This window comes from Salvelinus namaycush, chromosome 27 (genome assembly GCF_016432855.1).
Source record: "Salvelinus namaycush isolate Seneca chromosome 27, SaNama_1.0, whole genome shotgun sequence".
NCBI classification, from domain to species: Eukaryota; Metazoa; Chordata; class Actinopteri; order Salmoniformes; family Salmonidae; genus Salvelinus; species Salvelinus namaycush.
This window is the reverse complement of record NC_052333.1, coordinates 5,257,735-5,276,982: the sequence shown is the minus strand read 5'-3', so window position 1 is coordinate 5,276,982 and position 19,248 is coordinate 5,257,735. Positions and strand designations below refer to the sequence as shown.

The window sequence follows — 19,248 nt, the reverse complement described above, 5'->3', positions numbered from 1 at the left end:
CTACACCTGGATTGCTTGCTGTTTGGGGTTTTAGGCTGGGTTTCTGTACAGCACTTCGAGATATTAGCTGATGTACGAAGGGCTATATAAAATAAACTTGATTGATTGATTGATTGAACTGGTGCTTCTACTAGTCCTGACATGGTCTCGAGGCCTTTTCAGAAAGATTGCTCCCATAAATGTGCTGTGTCAAAGGACATTTTGGTAGTAAATTCACGAATCGGATTGTGGAAAGTAGAAATGTCAGGTTAAAGATTATTGTGGATATGGCAACAGAGTTATTAGGGGTAACAAGTTACTGTCTACATGTTGTTGTTTTTTTTATGCTGATTAATCGCAAGGATGGATTGTCTCAGTATGATAGAGATAGTTTGAAGAGGTGGGGTTTTGGGGAGGGTTTGTTAGAAGTAGGTAGGGATTTTTTATTTTATTAGTCTTACATAATTAGCCAAACCATGATTGATCGCACACTCCGACACAATAGGTGGCGGCATGCACCTTCATAGCGGACCGCCATTATACTACAGAAGAAGACGAGGACTCTCGTCCTCAGGCGGATACTTAAAAATGTAACACCAAAATATGTAGACTGCTGCAAAATCAACTGCTGATTGTTTTGTAGGGTCAGTCTGTTACATTTTCAGGGAAGACATGCATAAAGAACACGTTTCATCAAAGTATGTCAATATCACTCCATCCAGGGATGAATGCGTGTACACAAGCTGTTACTGGTAATTGTCCGCAATGCATGCATGTTCAGAATGAAGCTAGGTGGCTAGCTAAAAACATAATGGTAGCGGAATAAACTCCACTCCATTGTGAAGGAAGCTTGGTGAAGTTCATATGAATTTAATTCACCATGGAGTTAAGTAGTCCGCTAATATAATGGGTGCATGAATTACATTTTAAAATCTTGCTTTTTCAGTGAGGAAAATGTCTGGAAACTATGTGAACACATCAAGACTCAAACGCAAATACATTTGGACGAAGTGTATGCAGTCTTTATATCAAATGAAAGAAAAATGGTAAGTTGTATTAGGTCGTTAAAAGGTGATTGAAATTATGTGAGTCATTGTTAACCCTTTACTCTGTTATAATAATTGATGAATTTCCATTCGTCTCAGATCCCAATATGGAAACAGAAGTCCAGTCGTGGAGATGAACCTGTTGTTTGGGTAGGCACTGTCCCTTGGCTTTCATTTTCAGACAGAGGATGGAGGAAGCCAGAACTAGGAAATATGAAGCCACACCGTTGCCTTTAGCATTATGGGAAAAATATTGTAGCCTACACTGTAAACTATTACAACGGTCACAATATAACATTCATCATTCTGTTTGTAGGATTATCACGTTGTCCTACTTCATCAGAATCAGCAGGGACAGAGCTTTATTTATGACCAGGATACAGTCCTGCCTTTCTCCTGTCCTTTCCATGTTTACACTACAGAAGCCTTCCATACAGATCATGGCCTTAAACCAGCTTTCTGGAGGTAAGCAAGTATTCATATTGTTATTTTACCTTTTTATATTCTAAGCAAGTATGTGTATCAAGGTAATCGGTTCTCTTCAATGATAAACACTTTTGAATACTTGTCTATTCAACGCTTTCCAGGAAGTTGCGAGTTATTCCTGCAGATACCTACCTGAAGAATTTTGCCTCGGACCGGTCACATATGAAAAATGCCGATGGGACATGGCGCATGCCTCCACCGCTGTATCCTTGTATTGAAACAACAGGTACATCTTGGTCACATTACATATTTCTTCTTGCAAAACTCAATATTTGAATGGAAATCACATTTGTCTGTGAGGATTGTCTAACGGAATAATGGGTTTTTCGTTCTAGACTCTAAAATGAACCTGGATGACTTCATCAGTATGGATTCCAAAGTGGGATGTGGACATGTATATGGTCTCTCTGAATTTGTCAAACACTTTGCAGAAAAATTATGATTGCTGGTTTGAAATTAATATACAGATTGGTGGTTACCTGCTGGATATTTTCTGCCTTTCTCAGCTCAAGACTACTACAGGGTCACAATCCAGGAAATAACAATTCTCAATGTTACGTTCCTTATCCTGGTGGCAGAAGGAAGCCATAGGAATCGCCAGGAATATGTCTACGCCATAAATACAGATGCCATAAAAACTAAATTATTACACATTGTATAGTTAAATGCAATGCATACGAAGCAAACTGTACAGGGATGAGTTGTAAAATGTATCTTAACGTCATTTAAAGCAAATAATGCATTTGTCTTTGTGGAAATGTTTTATTTTGTGAGATAAGCACAAGTTACAAGATGTAAATAAAAACATGGGAGCTTTAGTTTCTGGCATTTATTGATAGTTACTGAACTTGTCAGAGGGGAAGGAGGAACTGGAATACAAAGAAAATAAATGCTGTTATGTTGAAAATACAGTAGTCTAAATTATTTCAGTAATAACCAAATACGAACAATCACACCAACGAGAGTCACTTTTAAGCAATGGCCGCCAAGTAGTCTTTCACTTCTGCGGGTGAGAGTCGCCTGAAGCCTGCTTCATTGCAGATCCCCACTTCAATATTGTCTTCGGTCATCTGACCCTCGAAGCTTTCCTGTGAATAAAATACAGCATTCAGGATTCTGCTAATAACCGAAAGATCACAAGAGAGTCCTGTGGTCTCTTTTAACAGACATATGTGATGACAGGAGAGCATAGAAGGGGAAGGGCTATGAGAACGTTTCATGTATAGCCCTTTCCACATAGAAGCCCAGCAGGAGACGTTTATAATGGAGTCACTCACCTTCAATGTCAAGATAGCTGTGTGGATGGCGTCTTCCAGTTCCAGGTCCTCGTTGTATCTGAGTGAGGAGACACACAACCCACATTTATTAAAGGGTTACTAGAGGTGTCACTACAGACCCTGGTTCGATGCCGGGCTGTATCACAACCTGCCGTGATCGAGAGTCTAATATGGTGGCGCACAATTGGCCCAGTGTTGTCGGGGTTATGGGAGGGTTTGGCCAGGGTAGGCCGTCATTGTACAGGGGGGGGGGGGGTAAATTGAAATACCTTTTCTCAAGGAATGTTTTCCCATTGACGTAGTTCTTCCCCATAGCAGTTGCTTTCCAGGCAAAATATGCTCCCTGGGTAGAGAAATCCAGACATGGTTATCAATGTATCATGATCTCACAACAAACAGACAAATATGCTCAGATAGCAAATGGTGGTAACCAGCCCTTACAGACGGATCAGACTGGAAAAGGTATGGTCGGTCCTCATCCCAACCTGCGATCAGCAAGGACACTCCAAAAGGACGGACACCCCTGCAACGTAAGACAAAACATTTAAAAGAGACGCATTAAAACATTTAATCCTACATGAAGCAAATGGACTCCATCATGAATGCATTAATTTATCAAATTAAATGAACTACATTAGAATCCCCCCCCCCCAGAGTCATTTTGTTACATCCTATGATTCTTAATTGATCGTCTGAAAAGGAACATTGAGGTACTTTTATAATGTCCACCCGGCACAGCCAGAAGAGGACTGGCCACCCCTCGGAGCCTGGTTCCTCTAGATTTCTCCCTAAGTTCCTGCCTTTCTAGAGTTTTCCCTGGCCACTGTTCTACATCTGCATTGCTTGCGCTTTGTGGTTTTAGGCATGGTATCTGTCTGTATTAGCACTTCTATGACATCTGCTTACAGTGCATTCTGAAAGTATTCAGAGCCCTTGACTTTCCACATTTTATTATGTTACAGCCTTATTCTAAAATGGATTAAATAGTTTACTCCTCAATCTACCCAGAATAACAAAACAAAAACAAGTTTTTAGAAATATATTTCTTAAATGCTATTACATTTACATAAGTATTCAGACCCTTTACCCAATACTTTGTTGAAGCACCTTTTGCAGTGATTACAGCCTCAAGTCTTCTTGGGTATGACGCTACAAGCTTGACACACCTGTATGAGGAGTTTCTCCCATTCTTCCCTGCAGTCCCTCTCAAGCTCTGTCAGGTTGGATGGGAGCGTTGCTGCAGAGCTATTTTCAGGTCTCTCCAGAGAGGTTTGATCGGGTTCAAGTCTGGGCCACTCAAGGACATTCAGAAACGTGTCCTGAAGTCAGTCGTGCGTTGTCTTGGTTGTGTACTTAGGGTCGTTGTCCTGTTGGAAGGTGAACCGTCACCCCAGTCTGGAGGTCCTGAGCTCTCTGGGCCAGGTTTTCATCAAGGATCTCTCTGTACTTTGCTCCATTCATCTTTCCCTCAATCTTAACTAGTGTCCCAGTCCCTGCCGTTGAAAAACATTCCCACAGCATGATGCTGCCATCACCATGCTCCACTGTAGGGATGGTGCCTGGTTTCCTCAGACCAGATAATCTTGTTTCTCGTGGTCAGAGTCCTTTAGGTGCCTTTTGGCAAACTCCAAGCAAGCTGTCATGTACCTTTTTCTGAGGAGAGGCTTCCGTTTGGCCACTCTACCATAAAGGCTTGATTGGTGGAGTGCTGCAGAGATGGTTGTCCTTCTGGAAGGTTCTCCCATCTCCACAGAAGAACTCTGGAGCTCTGTCAGAGTGACCATCGGGTCACCTCCCTGGTCAAGGCCCTTCTCCGCTGATTGCTCAGTTTGGCTGGGCAACCAGCTCTAGGAAGAGTCTGGTGGTTCCAAACTTCTGCCATTTAAGAATGATGGAGGCCACTGTTCTTGGGGATCTTCAATGCTGCAGACATTTTTTGGTACCCTTCCCCAGTTCTGGGCTTCGACACAATCCTGTCTCGGAGCTCTACGGCCAATTCCTTCGACCTCATCGCTTGGTTTTTGCTCTGACATGCATTGTCAACTGTGGGACCTTATACAGACAGGTGTGTGCCTTTCCAAATCATATCCAATCAATTGAATTTACCACAGATGGACTCCAATCAAGTTGAAGAAATATCACAAGGATGATCAATGGAAACAGGATGCACCTGAGCTCAATTTCAAGTCTCATAGCAAAGGGTCTGAATACTTAAGTAAATAAGGTATGTTTTTTTTTATACATTCACAAAAAATCTATTTTTGAATAAGGCTGTAACAAAATGTGGTAAATGTCAAGGGGTCTGAATACTTTCAAAGGCACTGTGTGTGTGTGTCAGGGGTGTGTGAGCGAGAGAGAGATCGAGAGAGAAATATGAGTTTCCAAAAATTCATGATTTAGGCCTTTCAGGATGACCTACTTCTAGTGAGGCTACTAGATTTCCAGTATGAATGATTGGGTCTATGCCAAACAGCTTTTTCTAAGGCTAAGTAGACATGTAACAGAGAATAAAGAGATGCTCTCAAGTCTGTGCATGGATATCAGAGCAAAGCGTCTGAATACTTATGGAAATAAGGTGTTTATTTTTAATACATTTGCAAAAACCTGTTTTCGCTTTGTCATTATGGGGTATGGTGTGTAGATTGGATTTTTGTCCATTATAAGGCTGTAATGTAACAAAATGTGGGGAAGGGGTCTGAATACTTTCCTAATGTACTGAATAAATGATGAATAAACAGTTGACTTTTGAACTACTCCACATTTATATTCTGGTCATTTAAGCTAAGAGAGAACTGTGAATCAGTCATGGTAAGCAAAACATTAATCCTCAATAAGTAGCTACAGTATTTTACTCCATACCCTGATTGTGTGTACTCCTGCATGACGGAGGCCACCCTCTGAACGAGCTGAGCTGTGGGGATGGGCTCCTGGTACACCAGGAAGTACTGCTGGGCCAACTTCCTGGCTCTCCGGAGCAGCACCCTGTCAACACAACAAAGAGCATCTCTCCTGAGTCCAGTCGTCTCATTACAGTCAAGGACTGTACCTTTAGTTTACTTGGTTTAGCATGTATGCTAAGAAATAAGATCTTAGCAATATTCTATAAAACAACTACATAATGTTTCTATATATAATATACTAGAGTGCATAGGTAGTGGCATATGTATAATACTACATGCTGAAGTTGATTTCCAGTAAGAATGAGTTCCCCATTCCCTCATTACCTGTAGTCAGGTCCCATGCCACTGTACACCATACCAATGTGTTTGGTTATAGGCTCAACTTTGTGAACACTGGTCTCGTCGTAAAGGATAGACTTCTGTTTCTTCTCTGTTGCCAAGACAACTCCATTTGAGGCTGTAGTTAGGGGAGAAAAATTACACGAGCTTGGAATCAGTTCTCAAAACTTGAGGTGATAATGAAGGTTTAGTTGTGTATAAGTCTGTTGAGGTGTTTAATTGGATGTGTACTTATTAAATCAATAAATAGACATGGTGGATTAAAACATTTTGATGCAGGTAGTTTATATCTAACTACTCACCTTTGATTCCTACAGCGGGTGCACCTGCGGCCACTGCTGCCAGGGCATATTCAATTTGGACCAGCTTCCCAGAGGGGCTGTAAGGAACGAGGAAGATATGTAACTAGGTAAACGTTAGTTATAGCACTAACCTACACCTGTTCATATACATGTTGTATGTTAAATCAGTTACATCCATTTACTTAGCTAGCTACATATCTCGCTAGCTAACCGAGTAGCCAGTAGCCAAAACTAAACTAGTTTCGGCTATGTAGCCAGCTAACGTAACGGGGGGGGGGGGGGGGGCTAGCCAATAGCTAGCCACTGCAGGAGCTACAAATAATCATACATTAGCCTAAATTACAACGCTATCAATTGGCTTACGCTAGCTAGCCCGCTTGAACTCTTCAACAGCTACCGGTAAGAAGCTAGCCAGTTAGCATCGGCGTGACACTGCATCTCTTGCAGAGTTGCCTCAAGTGTTTTTAATGGCCATTGAGCTAAATCAAGATCACAATTATAGCAGAATATGGCCTCACAGTAAGATGTTAATTGACTACGTTTTACGATGCAGAAATATATTTTTATTTTGCTTTACCTGAAGGTAGTGAGGGAGAAACTATATCCTCGTTCAGCCATTGTTAATCTGTCTTGAGGAAAGTTTTGCTGGACGGACCAGATAGCGGAAATGAACTACATGAAGTTCCGGTTCCGCCCATTTATTTCTATTTATTTCTCTGTGAAACCGAAGGGCATATGTATATGCGCGTACATGGGTGATATGAAACATGCGCATAACGTTCACAAGATTCTCGGAATTCATGAATAAACGTTTTTTTACAAGTATTAGAATGCAATTTATAATAGAAAGGGGTTGTTTTGTTATTCTTTGTAGGGGTGTTGTCAGAGAGTGGATGTTAACTGGTGTAAATGCAACGCATCCCGCGTCAGAGGCAATTTACATAAATGAAAATAGTTTAAAATAAATACATGTCATTCTCTATTCCTTTCATCTTCAAATACAATTGTATTTCAGATGGAACATGGCATTGTGGAGATGCACTACAATCACTAAGACAGGAGGAATTTAGTTAGAGCATCTTTATTGAGATAAAACCAACAATACATTAAGCATGCAAGATGAACAGAACTTTACATACAGTTGAGCAAAGGCCACAGAGCGAAAAAATTGAGTATTGTATTGGCATTGTGTGTGGATATCTTAAACATGGTTTTCACCCCCCCCAAACTGTGATTACACTTTTCTTTTTACACAGATTTCTAGAATCATTCAATATTTAAATATTAAATATGTATTTATTTGCCTGTAAGAACTATAGCAAATGTGGTGAAAGTTGAAAGTACACACAAAACACTCAATTTTGCACAATCCTCTGAAGGTTACAATAAGTTTCAGTTTATTATTGAACATATGAAATATTCCACATATAGTATTTATGAGCAAAGGGAGAATCCGGTTGAAACTTCATATAAATGATAACTGCAAAAGCATCCATTCTGATCATGAATAAAATAGTCTGCATTGGATCGGTATGTGCTTAATAGGAACGGATGGCGGGAGGGATAGCAGCACAGTCCTCTGCATCCAGTGAGTGATCAATAACCGGTCTGTATTTCAGAGTTACCTGTAACAAAAGCACAGAAGGGAGAAATTAGTGAGTGATGGCAAATGTACATTGGCATGTACCTAGACTCCGCTATCATTGTGCTGTTAAGCATGAACGTATGTTACAATTAGGCTTGAGGGATATACCGTATAGAAACGTATGCTTTTGATTGGGGACCGGGGGGGGGGGGGGGGGGGTGCTACGCCACTGCTTATAACTAACTATAAGTTAAGTATAACTACAGTGGCATGTATTCATGGACGCCAAGGGAGGCCAGGCTTCCCCCCCCAAAAATGGCCCAAATAATAAATTATTATAAAGAAATCTTTCGTCTGCATTTCATAAATTTTCCTTCAATTAGCAAAGGGCTGAATGTATCATCTCACTGACCCGGTCTCTGTATGTGTAGACCATCTGATGCTGTCTGGTCAACAAAAAAAAATTAATTGTTGCTGCCCGTAGCATTGAATGCAAGCAAAGCCAGCGAGCATTTGGCCTCCCTTGCTGAAAATATTTTATACAATAACCAAATCAGCTTTGAGTTAAACTGAGTGAGCTCAGCTATAAATGGTCCTGGCCCACAAAAAAGTGTCAAGGGAAGCCAGTTTGGATTTGACTTCAGACCAATCACACCGAGCCAAACGTCATTGACAGAAAACTTGAGTTGTTGCATCTCGTTGTGTGGTTGTCCTCCGGTGGGCTAAAATTGTCCCTTTCCTAAATTAGCCATGGATGGCAATAGGGAGTTGGACTTGTGGTTTTACTTAATTATCCGTACTGGCCAATGATTAGAATGGCGATTCTGATCTAACCCTAAATTTATACATTGTGCCTCTGGCCTGTGAGGATGCAAGTTCAATATGTAGCTAGATGTAGTAGGCTAATGTTAACTAGCTCGCTAATCGTTACCCATGAAATCAAGTTGGGCTAACAAGCAAGTATTTTAGCCAGGTAGCCTAGGACAACAAAAAAATAAAGTGTACAGAGTCATAGACCACTTCGCTAACATGAAAAGAGGATGGCATTGGCGTTTCTCTACAAGTAGGGTGAATCAACATGTTTTTCTACTTACGCACACACACAGAAATCGGCGCCATGGATAGCCACATTTCGCTTACGTTGATTGGACTAAATTGTTTTTGGAATCTTTTAGTTATCACTTAGACTAAGCAGAGGTGATTTGATGATGTTGAAATGGTTCGAATAGTGGAGGCAGCTCCTGTTTTCTTTGCGACTTGCACCAACTGTGGTTCTAAATCCGTGGTTCTAAATCAATAGTTGTGAAAATGTCAGCAACATTAACTTGATTGACCATGCTATAGGTCATTTAACTGTTTGTTACATGCAATGTGTTTTCTGGACTTCACCGAACAGATGTTGCTCTCTAGTTTTGTGATGAAACAAATGGTTGACTTTATATCACAGTGTCAAGGAATATGAACCAACAGGTTATAGAGCAACACAATTATCACAACACATAGGTTGTAATATGGCTTCTTTTTTTTTTACCCTGGCAGTTATACCACTCAACCCTAGTTACAATTAATCCTGTCATTTACACTGCTCAAAAAAATAAAGGGAACACTTAAACAACACAATGTAACTCCAAGTCAATCACACTTCTGTGAAATCAAACTGTCCACTTAGAAAGCAACACTGATTGACAATAAATTTCACATGCTGTTGTGCAAATGGAATAGACAACAGGTGGAAATTATAGGCAATTAGCAAGACACCCCCAATAAAGGAGTGGTTCTGCAGGTGGTGACCACAGACCACTTCTCAGTTCCTATGCTTCCTGGCTGATGTTTTGGTCACTTTTGAATGCTGGCGGTGCTTTCACTCTAGTGGTAGCATGAGACGGAGTCTACAACCCACACAAGTGGCTCAGGTAGTGCAGCTCATCCAGGATGGCACATCAATGCGAGCTGTGGCAAGAAGGTTTGCTGTGTCTGTCAGCGTAGTGTCCAGAGCATGGAGACGCTACCAGGAGACAGGCCAGTACATCAGGAGACGTGGAGGAGGCCGTAGGAGGGCAACAACCCAGCAGCAGGACCGCTACCTCCGCCTTTGTGCAAGGAGGAGCACTGCAAGAGCCCTGCAAAATGACCTCCAGCAGGCCACAAATGTGCATGTGTCTGCTCAAACGGTCAGAAACAGACTCCATGAGGGTGGTATGAGGGCCCGACGTCCACAGGTTGGGGTTGTGCTTACAGCCCAACACCGTGCAGGACGTTTGGCATTTGCCAGAGAACACCAAGAGTGGCAAATTCGCCACTGGCGCCCTGTGCTCTTCACAGATGAAAGCAGGTTCACACTGAGCACATGAGCACATGTGACAGACGTGACAGAGTCTGGAGACGCAGTGGAGAACGTTCTGCTGCCTGCAACATCCTCCAGCATGACCGGTTTGGCAGTGGGTCAGTCATGGTGTGGGGTGGCATTTCTTTGGGGGGCCGCACAGCCCTCCATGTGCTCGCCAGAGGTAGCCTGACTGCCATTAGGTACCGAGATGAGATCCTCAGACCCCTTGTGAGACCATATGCTGGTGCGGTTGGCCCTGGGTTCCTCCTAATGCAAGACAATGCTAGACCTCATGTGGCTGGAGTGGGTCAGCAGTTCCTGCAAGAGGAAGGCATTGATGCTATGGATTGGCCCGCCCGTTCCCCAGACCTGAATCCAATTGAGCACATCTGGGACATCATGTCTCGCTCCATCCACCAACGCCACGTTGCACCACAGACTGTCCAGGAGTTGGCGGATGCTTTAGTCCAGGTCTGGGAGGAGATCCCTCAGGAGACCATCCGCCACCTCATCAGGAGCATGCCCAGGCGTTGTAGTGAGGTCATACAGGCACGTGGAGGCCACACACACTACTGAGCCTCATTTTGACTTGTTTTAAGGACATTACATCAAAGTTGGATCAGTCTGTAGTGTGGTTTTCCACTAATTTTGAGTGTGACTCCAAATCCAGACCTCCATGGGTTGATAAATTTGATTTCCATTGATAATTTTTGTGTGATTTTGTTGTCAGCACATTCAACTATGTAAAGAAAAAAGTATTTAATAAGAATATTTCATTCATTCAGATCTAGGATGTGTTATTTTAGTGTTCCCTTTATTTTTTTGAGCAGTGTATATTTAGAAAAATGAAGTTAACGCAATCATTAGGCATCAATTTGGTTTACCTTCCCGGTCTTAGGATCCACAGTGGACAGGGTGTGTTTCCTCCAGTGCTCTTCAATGGGCTTCTTCACCTGTCCCGCCAGAGGCCTGGCGTAGTCAAGCTCATCCATACGGTCCTGCAATGTTAAATGGGCCTCTTTCAGAATGACATCAGTCTACATACTGTTACAACTACTGCTGGAGAGAGTGACTATAGTTGTGTTATGGTGGATGTTTACACAAAAGCATTGTCTGTCAATATGCATTACTTTCAGCTCCCCCAAAATATGTCCACATCGAGACCCCTACTGTGAAGCAAAATGCAACCATTGGATGCATAGAAGAAGTAAATCTCACTTTACCAGACACAAAATGTTCATTGCAGACCAGGCTTGTATAGGAGTGGTTTGTGTCTTCAGTTCTTACCTTGAAGTCCTCTCTGGAGTGGGCTCCCCTGCTCTCCTGGCGCTGCTCGGCAGAGTTGATGGTCTGCACAGCGTTCAGCATAAGGTTCTGCAGCTCCAGGGTCTCCACTAAGTCAGTGTTCCACACAATACCTGAGGGGGAGGGAGACAGAGAGAATAGCTGAGGGGGAGGGAGAGAGAGAGTGAATGACAGTGCTACAGAACATCTTTACGTGCATGTTTGAAGTTTTTACAATCAAGCCCAACAAATGGGACAACAAAGATCGGCCTCTGTAAGAAGGGGCAATTGAAAGTCTATTCTTATCACATCAGCAGAGGGAATGAGATGCCGACCTCTGTCGAAGGTCTTGATGTCGTCCAGGGTTTGGTAGACGGCGTCCATCTTGTCACATCCCTCCTTCAGGACCTTGCCGGTACGGAACACAGCGGCGTGGTTCTGCATGGTCTGACAGCGGAGAGAGGAACGCATGCTTAGAGAAGACGTGATGATACTGTACATGTCCTCAAAGCCCATTACCTGTACTTTTGACAAACATCCAAGGTCAATTCCCTATTATGGATGTTAGACATCCGTTCCATATTTTTAGGATCCATACCTTCTGCATGTTCACTCTGATCTCAGAGGTCCTTATGTTGCCATCAGCAAACCTCAGCTTGTCCAGGTTGGCCACAGACTCCTCTCCTGCGTTGGGCTTCAGGGGGGAGAGCTTCTCTCCTTCAGAACCATCACATTGCAAAAATATATTGAACTATTTAAAATCTGTTATTTCATCCAGGTTAGTGCAATTGTGATAATTTTTCAAGAGTAGTCTTGGCATTCACATTGAAAAGCTGTGGGACAATCCATTAATGCATGTGATTTTTGTCTTGACATACGGGCAAAGGTTTGAAAAACGGAGAGTATGAAGTTGTTACCTGGAGTGCAGATGTCAGTGATTGTGTGAGCGCAGGCGCGTCCAAACACCACCAGATCCAACAGGGAGTTGGCTCCCAGACGGTTGGCACCATGGACACTGGCACAGGCAGCCTCGCCACAGGCAAACAGCCCTGGCACCACCTTATCACCCTCCTCGGGCGTGTGGGTGATGACCTGTGGGAGAACAGGACAGTAAATAATTATATAATAAAAAAGGTTTAATGTAATCAAACTAGGGGAGGTCCAGTTTAAAAGACTCACTCTACACAGAGCTCTCATTGTATCTGTCTACTTATTTTAGAGTTATTCAACAGGACTTTTAAAAAAGAAAAATATGCAGATCTAGTGCATTTATTTGCTATGGGTACTGCTAGTTACCTGTCCCCTGTAGTTGGTGGGGATTCCTCCCATGTTGTAGTGTACAGTGGGCAGGACGGGGATGGGCTCTTTGGTGACGTCCACGCCGGCGAAGATCATGGCGGTCTCAGAGATGCCGGGTAGACGAGTGGCCAACTGCTGTGGGGGGAGATGGTGCAGCTGCAGGTATGCATGGTCCTTCTCTGGGCCACATCCCCTAGGGACACATATACAGGACTGTTAGCATGACAGGTTCACGTGGGGTTTCTCTGGGTCACTCAGATACAGTGCTGTTGGCATGACAGGTTCACGTGGGGTTTCTCTGGGTCACTCAGATACAGGGCTGTTAGCATTACAGTAGTCTTTCACAACTGACACTCATAGCAAGGTGGGGTCATCCCCATTGGAATTTGGAAGTTATGGGTAGATTACAAATGAATTCCATTTGGCCTTGGCGGTGATCTTACCTGCCCTCTCGAATCTCGATGGTAATGGAGCGGGACACCACGTCTCTGGAGGCCAGGTCCTTGGCGTTAGGAGCATAACGCTCCATAAAGCGCTCGCCCTCACTGTTGATGAGAATTCCTCCCTCACCACGGCAACCCTCTGTGATCAGACAGCCGGCTCCATAGATGCCTAGAAGGGATAACCTTATATGAAATCAGCACTGAGGGAGGGCACTTCACACCCAATGATATTTATAGTATGATTATGTTTCCACAGTATGTAAAGGGTTAGTCTGCCAGCCCTCTGACTTACATCACCATGTGATTGACTTATCCGACATCAACGATACTATGTTATGAAACACACAGGATTATTCAGCAGTTACCTTCCGACTAAGCACAGAAACATTTTCAAGACGACACTTCTGATAGGCCTATTCTGAGCGCTAATCCATTCTTCTCCAATAAAATGTTTATTTAAAATGTTATTTTTGTCTCATAAGTCCATTCCCTAGCAGACAGGCCTGTATTGCCAATCCGATATGGGACTGACCTGTAGGGTGGAACTGGACAAACTCCAGGTCTTGGCAGGGCAGGCCTGCACGGGTCACCATGGCATTACCGTCTCCTGTGCTGGTGTGGGCTGACGTGCAGCTGAAGTAGGTACGGCCATAACCACTAGATCGAGCAGAGGCAGGAGTAAGACTCAGGGCACAATAGGAGCACTTTAAATTGTCATCAAGGAGGCACCTTCTGTTCAGGTGCAAATTGTTAAAAAGTTAACATTATAAACTGGGTATAACTGGTAAAACAAAGCTGCTACACCCAAATTACATGGAACAAGTCTTCTAACTATACCTATTCGCTACAGAAACACCCGATACAGAGAGACAGATACATACCCTGTGGCGATGACTGTTCTTGGACCTGAATACATACCCTGTGGCGATGACTGTTCTTGGACCTGAATACATACCCTGTGGTGATGACTGTTCTTGGACCTGAATACATACCCTGTGGCGATGACCGTGTTCTTGGATCTGAAGCGGTGGATCGATCCGTCCTCCATACACAGAGCAATTACTCCCTTGCACTCGCCATCCTCCATCAGCAGGTCCAGGGCAAAGTACTCCACAAAGTAGCTGGTGTCATACCTCAGAGACTAAATAAGTGAGAAGCATAGAAGAGTGATAGATGACCGACTGGCAAAAACAGGCCAGAATTTGAGATTTGGGATTCTAAAAGCAGTGTGTCAGCAAAAGGGGATTCAAGTGATGAATTATGGGATTTTGAGTCCAGAGAGTGTGACGTACTCGTCCGTAGAGTGTGTGCAGGAGGGAGTGGCCAGTTCTGTCAGCTACGCAGCAACACCGGTGGGCCTGGCCTCCCTTGCCAAACTTCAGACTCTGGCCTCCAAAAGCCCTCTGGTAGATTTTACCGTCCTCGGTACGACTGAAGGGCATACCAAAGTTCTCCAGCTGGGGACACAAAACAAAAAAGTCAACTCACTGCTTCACAACATTTATTTTCATAACAGGAAGCTAGACAAATTAAGTTAGCTAAGAAATAATACATGAATGTTTTAATTTGATCAGCCTATCAGTGTTTGTGTTGATGTTGTGCCAATCCTTTGTGATTAAGGAGATTTCAACTGAATCCCCCCAGAGGCTACATAATTACACTTGCATTTTAGCTAAATATTGAATTACACAGAATGTATTGAATCAAATTTAGATCTTAACAGATTAAGGGCATTGAAAGGCCACTTCCACTTGTTTTGATACATCAGAAGGTATGAAAAAGGACATCCCATGAATAGTCCAAGTACGAGGGGCCCTTGATTTCTACTGCAGCTCTTTTAGCATGGAGCCTTCTTCCACCTCCCCTGTTAGCAGGCCACATTCCCCTGATGGACCCTTCTTCCACCTCCCCTGTTAGCAGGCCACATTCCCCTGATGGACCCTTCTTCCACCTCCGCTGTTAGCAGGCCACATTCCCCTGATGGACCCTTCTTCCACCTCCCCTGTTAGCAGGCCACATTCCCCTGATGGACCCTTCTTCCACCTCCCCTGTTAGCAGACCACATTCCCCTGATGGACCCTTCTTCCACCTCCCCTGTTAGCAGGCCACATTCCCCTGATGGACCCTTCTTCCACCTCCCCTGTTAGCAGGCCACATTCCCCTGATGGACCCTTCTTCCACCTCCCCTGTTAGCAGGACACATTCCCCTGATGGACCCTTCTTCCACCTCCCCTGTTAGCAGGCCACATTCCCCTGATGGACCCTTCTTCCACCTCCCCTGTTAGCAGCCCACATTCCCCTGATGGACCCTTTTTCCACCTCCCCTGTTAGCAGGCCACATTCCCCTGAAGGACCCTTCTTCCACCTCCCCTGTTAGCAGGCCACATTCCCCTGATGGACCCTTCTTCCACCTCCCCTGTTAGCAGGCCACATTCCCCCGATGGACCCTTTTTCCACCTCCCCTGTTAGCAGGCCACATTCCCCCGATGGACCCTTCTTCCACCTCCCCTGTTAGCAGGCCACATTCCACCGATGGAACCTTCTTCCACCTCCCCTGTTAGCAGGACACATTCCCCCGATGGACCCTTCTTCCACCTCCCCTGTTAGCAGGCCACATTCCCCCGATGGACCCTTCTTCCACCTCCCCTGTTAGCAGGCCACATTCCCCTGATGGACCCTTCTTCCACCTCCCCTGTTAGCAGGCCACATTCCCCTGATGGACCCTTCTTCCACCTCCCCTGTTAGCAGGCCACATTCCCCTGATGGACCCTTCTTCCACCTCCCCTGTTAGCAGGCCACATTCCCCCGATGGACCCTTCTTCCACCTCCCCTGTTAGCAGGCCACATTCCCCTGATGGACCCTTCTTCCACCTCCCCTGTTAGCAGGCCACATTCCCCTGATGGACCCTTCTTCCACCTCCCCTGTTAGCAGGCCACATTCCCCTGATGGACCCTTCTTCCACCTCCCCTGTTAGCAGGCCACATTCCCCTGATGGACCCTTCTTCCACCTCCCCTGTTAGCAGGCCACATTCCCCTGATGGACCCTTCTTCCACCTCCCCTGTTAGCAGGCCACATTCCCCCGATGGACCCTTCTTCCACCTCCCCTGTTAGCAGGACACATTCCCCTGATGGACCCTTCTTCCACCTCCCCTGTTAGCAGGCCACATTCCCCTGATGGACCCTTCTTCCACCTCCCCTGTTAGCAGGCCACATTCCCCTGATGGACCCTTCTTCCACCTCCCCTTTCAAGAGACTGTTGGTTAGGTTTCCATACATGGCAATATTTGCTATAGAAGAACTGTCAGAGGCATAGTTTAATTTAAGTTACCGTGTGTGTGTGTGTGTGTGTGTGTGTGTGTGTCACCTCCACCACAGCATGTGGAGCCTGCTCTGTCATGTAGTGTATGGCATCCTGGTCTCCCAGCCAATCAGATCCCTTCACCGTATCGTAGAAGTGCCACCTCCAATCATCTCCCTCCATGTTTCCAAGGGCTGCGTTGATCCCACCCTAAATGCAAAAACAACTGTTTAGGACCACTGGGAGAAAGATAAATCATCTTAAAGGAATAATTGGCATTTTGTCAGTGCAGAGAGTGCGTAAAGGACAGTTTCAAAGTGCATGATCAGCATGAACTTTGGACGGCTTTATGTCAAGACCGCATGGAGGTAGGCTTAATACAAGTGTAACACATTAAGGTGGCTGATAACGCCACTGCAGTGGGATATGATTGATTCATTGTGACTTTAAAAATGGCATTGCTGCCTTCCGTGGACAGAGTGAAAGCTGCCTCATAATAATGAACTGTTAAAAATGCAACACCTAAAAAAGGGGACATTCTGGAATATTCCCTCCTGTGACATGGTCACATTCCATTGATTCTTGTAGATATAACTTGACTTACCTGTGCAGCCACCGTGTGTGACCTGGTGGGGAACAGCTTTGTGACACAAGCTGTGTTGAAGCCAGCCTCAGACAGACCGAAAGCAGCACGCAGCCCTGCTCCGCCGGCACCCACAACCACTGCATCAAACTCATGGTCTACCACCGGGTACTGTGTGGACATCTGTAAACAACGACCCACAAAACAGAGCTGCATTTCAGTATTTTCTCTAGTTAAGAGTTTTGTTTATACAAATTGCCTCTACAAGCACTGAGACAAATACAAATTCAAAAAATCAATATAGTTTGTGCAACAATTATTTATTTTTTTACTTAATCCATTCATATAGCACTGTCAATGATGAACATGGGAATATGCAGACTTACGCCATCTGATACTTTAGAGTTGTTCTGCCCATAGACTGAGAAGTGGAGCTTTCTGGAGCTCTGGGATATTGCCGGAAGCTAAATGGGGAGGGGAGGGTAGGGTAGGTCAATATAGGCCTAAATTATAGGCTATGCTTGGCTATTGATTTAAGTACTGAAATGCTTAAGAACACTAGGCTAATCCACACAATGGCAATGGCTTTTTTTTTCAAGTTAATGTATACCTTTACTATGGGTTTCTAAAAAGTTAGTCTAGTTTGCTCACTGTTTTCAAATGTAGCAGAAACCCATCAAGCTGATTGTGACATAAATAAGGTGAGAACACTGCAGCAACAAAGTTGTCTAGTTGTGTTAAAAAAAAAAACACTACACAACATGCATAATAGTGCTTCATAATAGCATTCCAACCAATATTTCTGAGAGGAGAGATACACATTTGTACGTGTGTAAACAGAGACTAATGTGTTGGAGAATTCGGATTCATTTACATTACGTCGTGACAAAGAGATTTAAAAATCATATAGCTAGGGAAACGTCTCTGGCATCGTAGATTATCCTCACTTCCTCCCATCTAAACAAACAGCTTATTTTCTTATTCTTCCGCAACCAGTCTCAACATCCCCTCTTAAAACACAGCATGCATTCAAAACAGCCGAGACATTATTTGTGATTTATTTATTTTTTTAATCAGTGACCGACTGACAACAAACTCAGCCAACAGTTCGTTTTGCATGGCCCGGTGCCCCGGTGAGTGGAGATTTCTCTTTAGGGTCAATGGAATTGTCGCAAATTTCAAACACCGCCTTCTCGGGGCACCGGGCCATGCAAAACGAATTCGCCCACTGGGAACTAGCCACAGATCCTTAAGTAACTTGCCTTGCTTGACCTTCAATGCACTGATGTTTATGGCTACCGTAAGACTCAACCCACCCGCAATACTTAAGCAATGAAAAGTATATTAAATCAAGTTATTCGTCAGAATCGAATGCTATGGAAATGTAAAATGACAACATTGAAACTGCGACAGAAACGAAGCTAGCTCCCTCTTCGTATTGTATAGAAAATAATAGCTACAGTAGCTAACGTTAGCTACGTTACGAAACACCAGCAATGGTGAACCATCATTACCTGCTGATGCTGCTAATACCAGCTCATATGAACACATTCACGAAGTCAACATATAAAGTAGGTCATAGTGATATTCTAAAGCAACAGTTTGTTTCCAAATACTTACCGCCTTGGCTGACAGCACCTTTTTGGCGAGGACACGGGAGGCAGTACACACCGCAGCCATGATGGGTACTCGTTTCGTCTGATATAATCAACGTTACCAAACCGCTCTGACATAGCTTGGGTCCCAGTTTATACCAGTGCCGGAGTATACCATCTCAAGAGAGGGGTTATTTTGGTCAAGGGAAAAATAAATAATCCTCATTGATGAAATACAGAATTCATTATATAGTCAAGTAATTTATATGTAAAGGTTATCATAGTTTACAAACCAAATAATTCGCTTTCCGTCATTATATTGACGATATCTAAATTAACTCAATTTTAACTCCCCTCTGCGGATTCTAGGTGGGAAATTACGGAATGTTTATTTTCATAAGAGAGAAGACTGAGGTTCGATTGAAGAGACATTCTTGAACATAAAGGTATCTGCAAGGTTATTTAATCCATGCTTTCCTTTTGGTAATTGGTTTGAATGGAATT

General features: G+C 44.0%; 3 protein-coding genes across 4 annotated transcripts; 1 reads left to right on the top strand and 2 right to left on the bottom strand.

The window, feature by feature from the left end:
• Window positions 1-548: 548 nt before the first annotated feature.
• On the top strand, window positions 549-2,406 carry wdyhv1 (WDYHV motif containing 1). Of its 2 annotated transcripts, none has more exons than XM_038966688.1 (6): window positions 549-677; window positions 926-1,025; window positions 1,125-1,175; window positions 1,342-1,490; window positions 1,613-1,737; window positions 1,847-2,406. In XM_038966688.1, the coding sequence occupies exons 1-6, from the start codon at window positions 652-654 to the stop codon at window positions 1,951-1,953; spliced, it is 558 nt and encodes a 185-aa protein (XP_038822616.1). In that variant the 5' UTR covers window positions 549-651; the 3' UTR covers window positions 1,954-2,406. The 2 variants fall into 2 exon arrangements, with proteins under 2 accessions (XP_038822616.1, XP_038822615.1); XM_038966687.1 differs by having other exon boundaries at window positions 549-731.
• Window positions 2,250-7,017, bottom strand: LOC120022701 (proteasome subunit alpha type-2). Its single transcript, XM_038966686.1, has 8 exons — window positions 6,907-7,017; window positions 6,330-6,406; window positions 6,013-6,145; window positions 5,648-5,770; window positions 3,230-3,311; window positions 3,058-3,131; window positions 2,789-2,846; window positions 2,250-2,599 (listed from the first exon to the last, which is right to left on the bottom strand). The coding sequence occupies exons 1-8, from the start codon at window positions 6,945-6,947 to the stop codon at window positions 2,483-2,485; spliced, it is 705 nt and encodes a 234-aa protein (XP_038822614.1). The 5' UTR covers window positions 6,948-7,017; the 3' UTR covers window positions 2,250-2,482.
• A 377-nt stretch (window positions 7,018-7,394) lies between these two features.
• On the bottom strand, window positions 7,395-18,892 carry LOC120021976 (succinate dehydrogenase [ubiquinone] flavoprotein subunit, mitochondrial). The gene is made up of 15 exons (XM_038965779.1): window positions 18,770-18,892; window positions 17,536-17,613; window positions 17,171-17,332; window positions 16,633-16,776; window positions 14,559-14,723; window positions 14,259-14,407; window positions 13,799-13,923; window positions 13,267-13,435; window positions 12,821-13,016; window positions 12,442-12,616; window positions 12,123-12,241; window positions 11,860-11,971; window positions 11,528-11,658; window positions 11,125-11,238; window positions 7,395-7,954 (listed from the first exon to the last, which is right to left on the bottom strand). Exons 1-15 carry the CDS (start codon window positions 18,827-18,829, stop codon window positions 7,868-7,870), a joined length of 1,986 nt encoding a protein of 661 aa, XP_038821707.1. The 5' UTR covers window positions 18,830-18,892; the 3' UTR covers window positions 7,395-7,867.
• Between the last annotated feature and the right edge of the window lie 356 nt (window positions 18,893-19,248).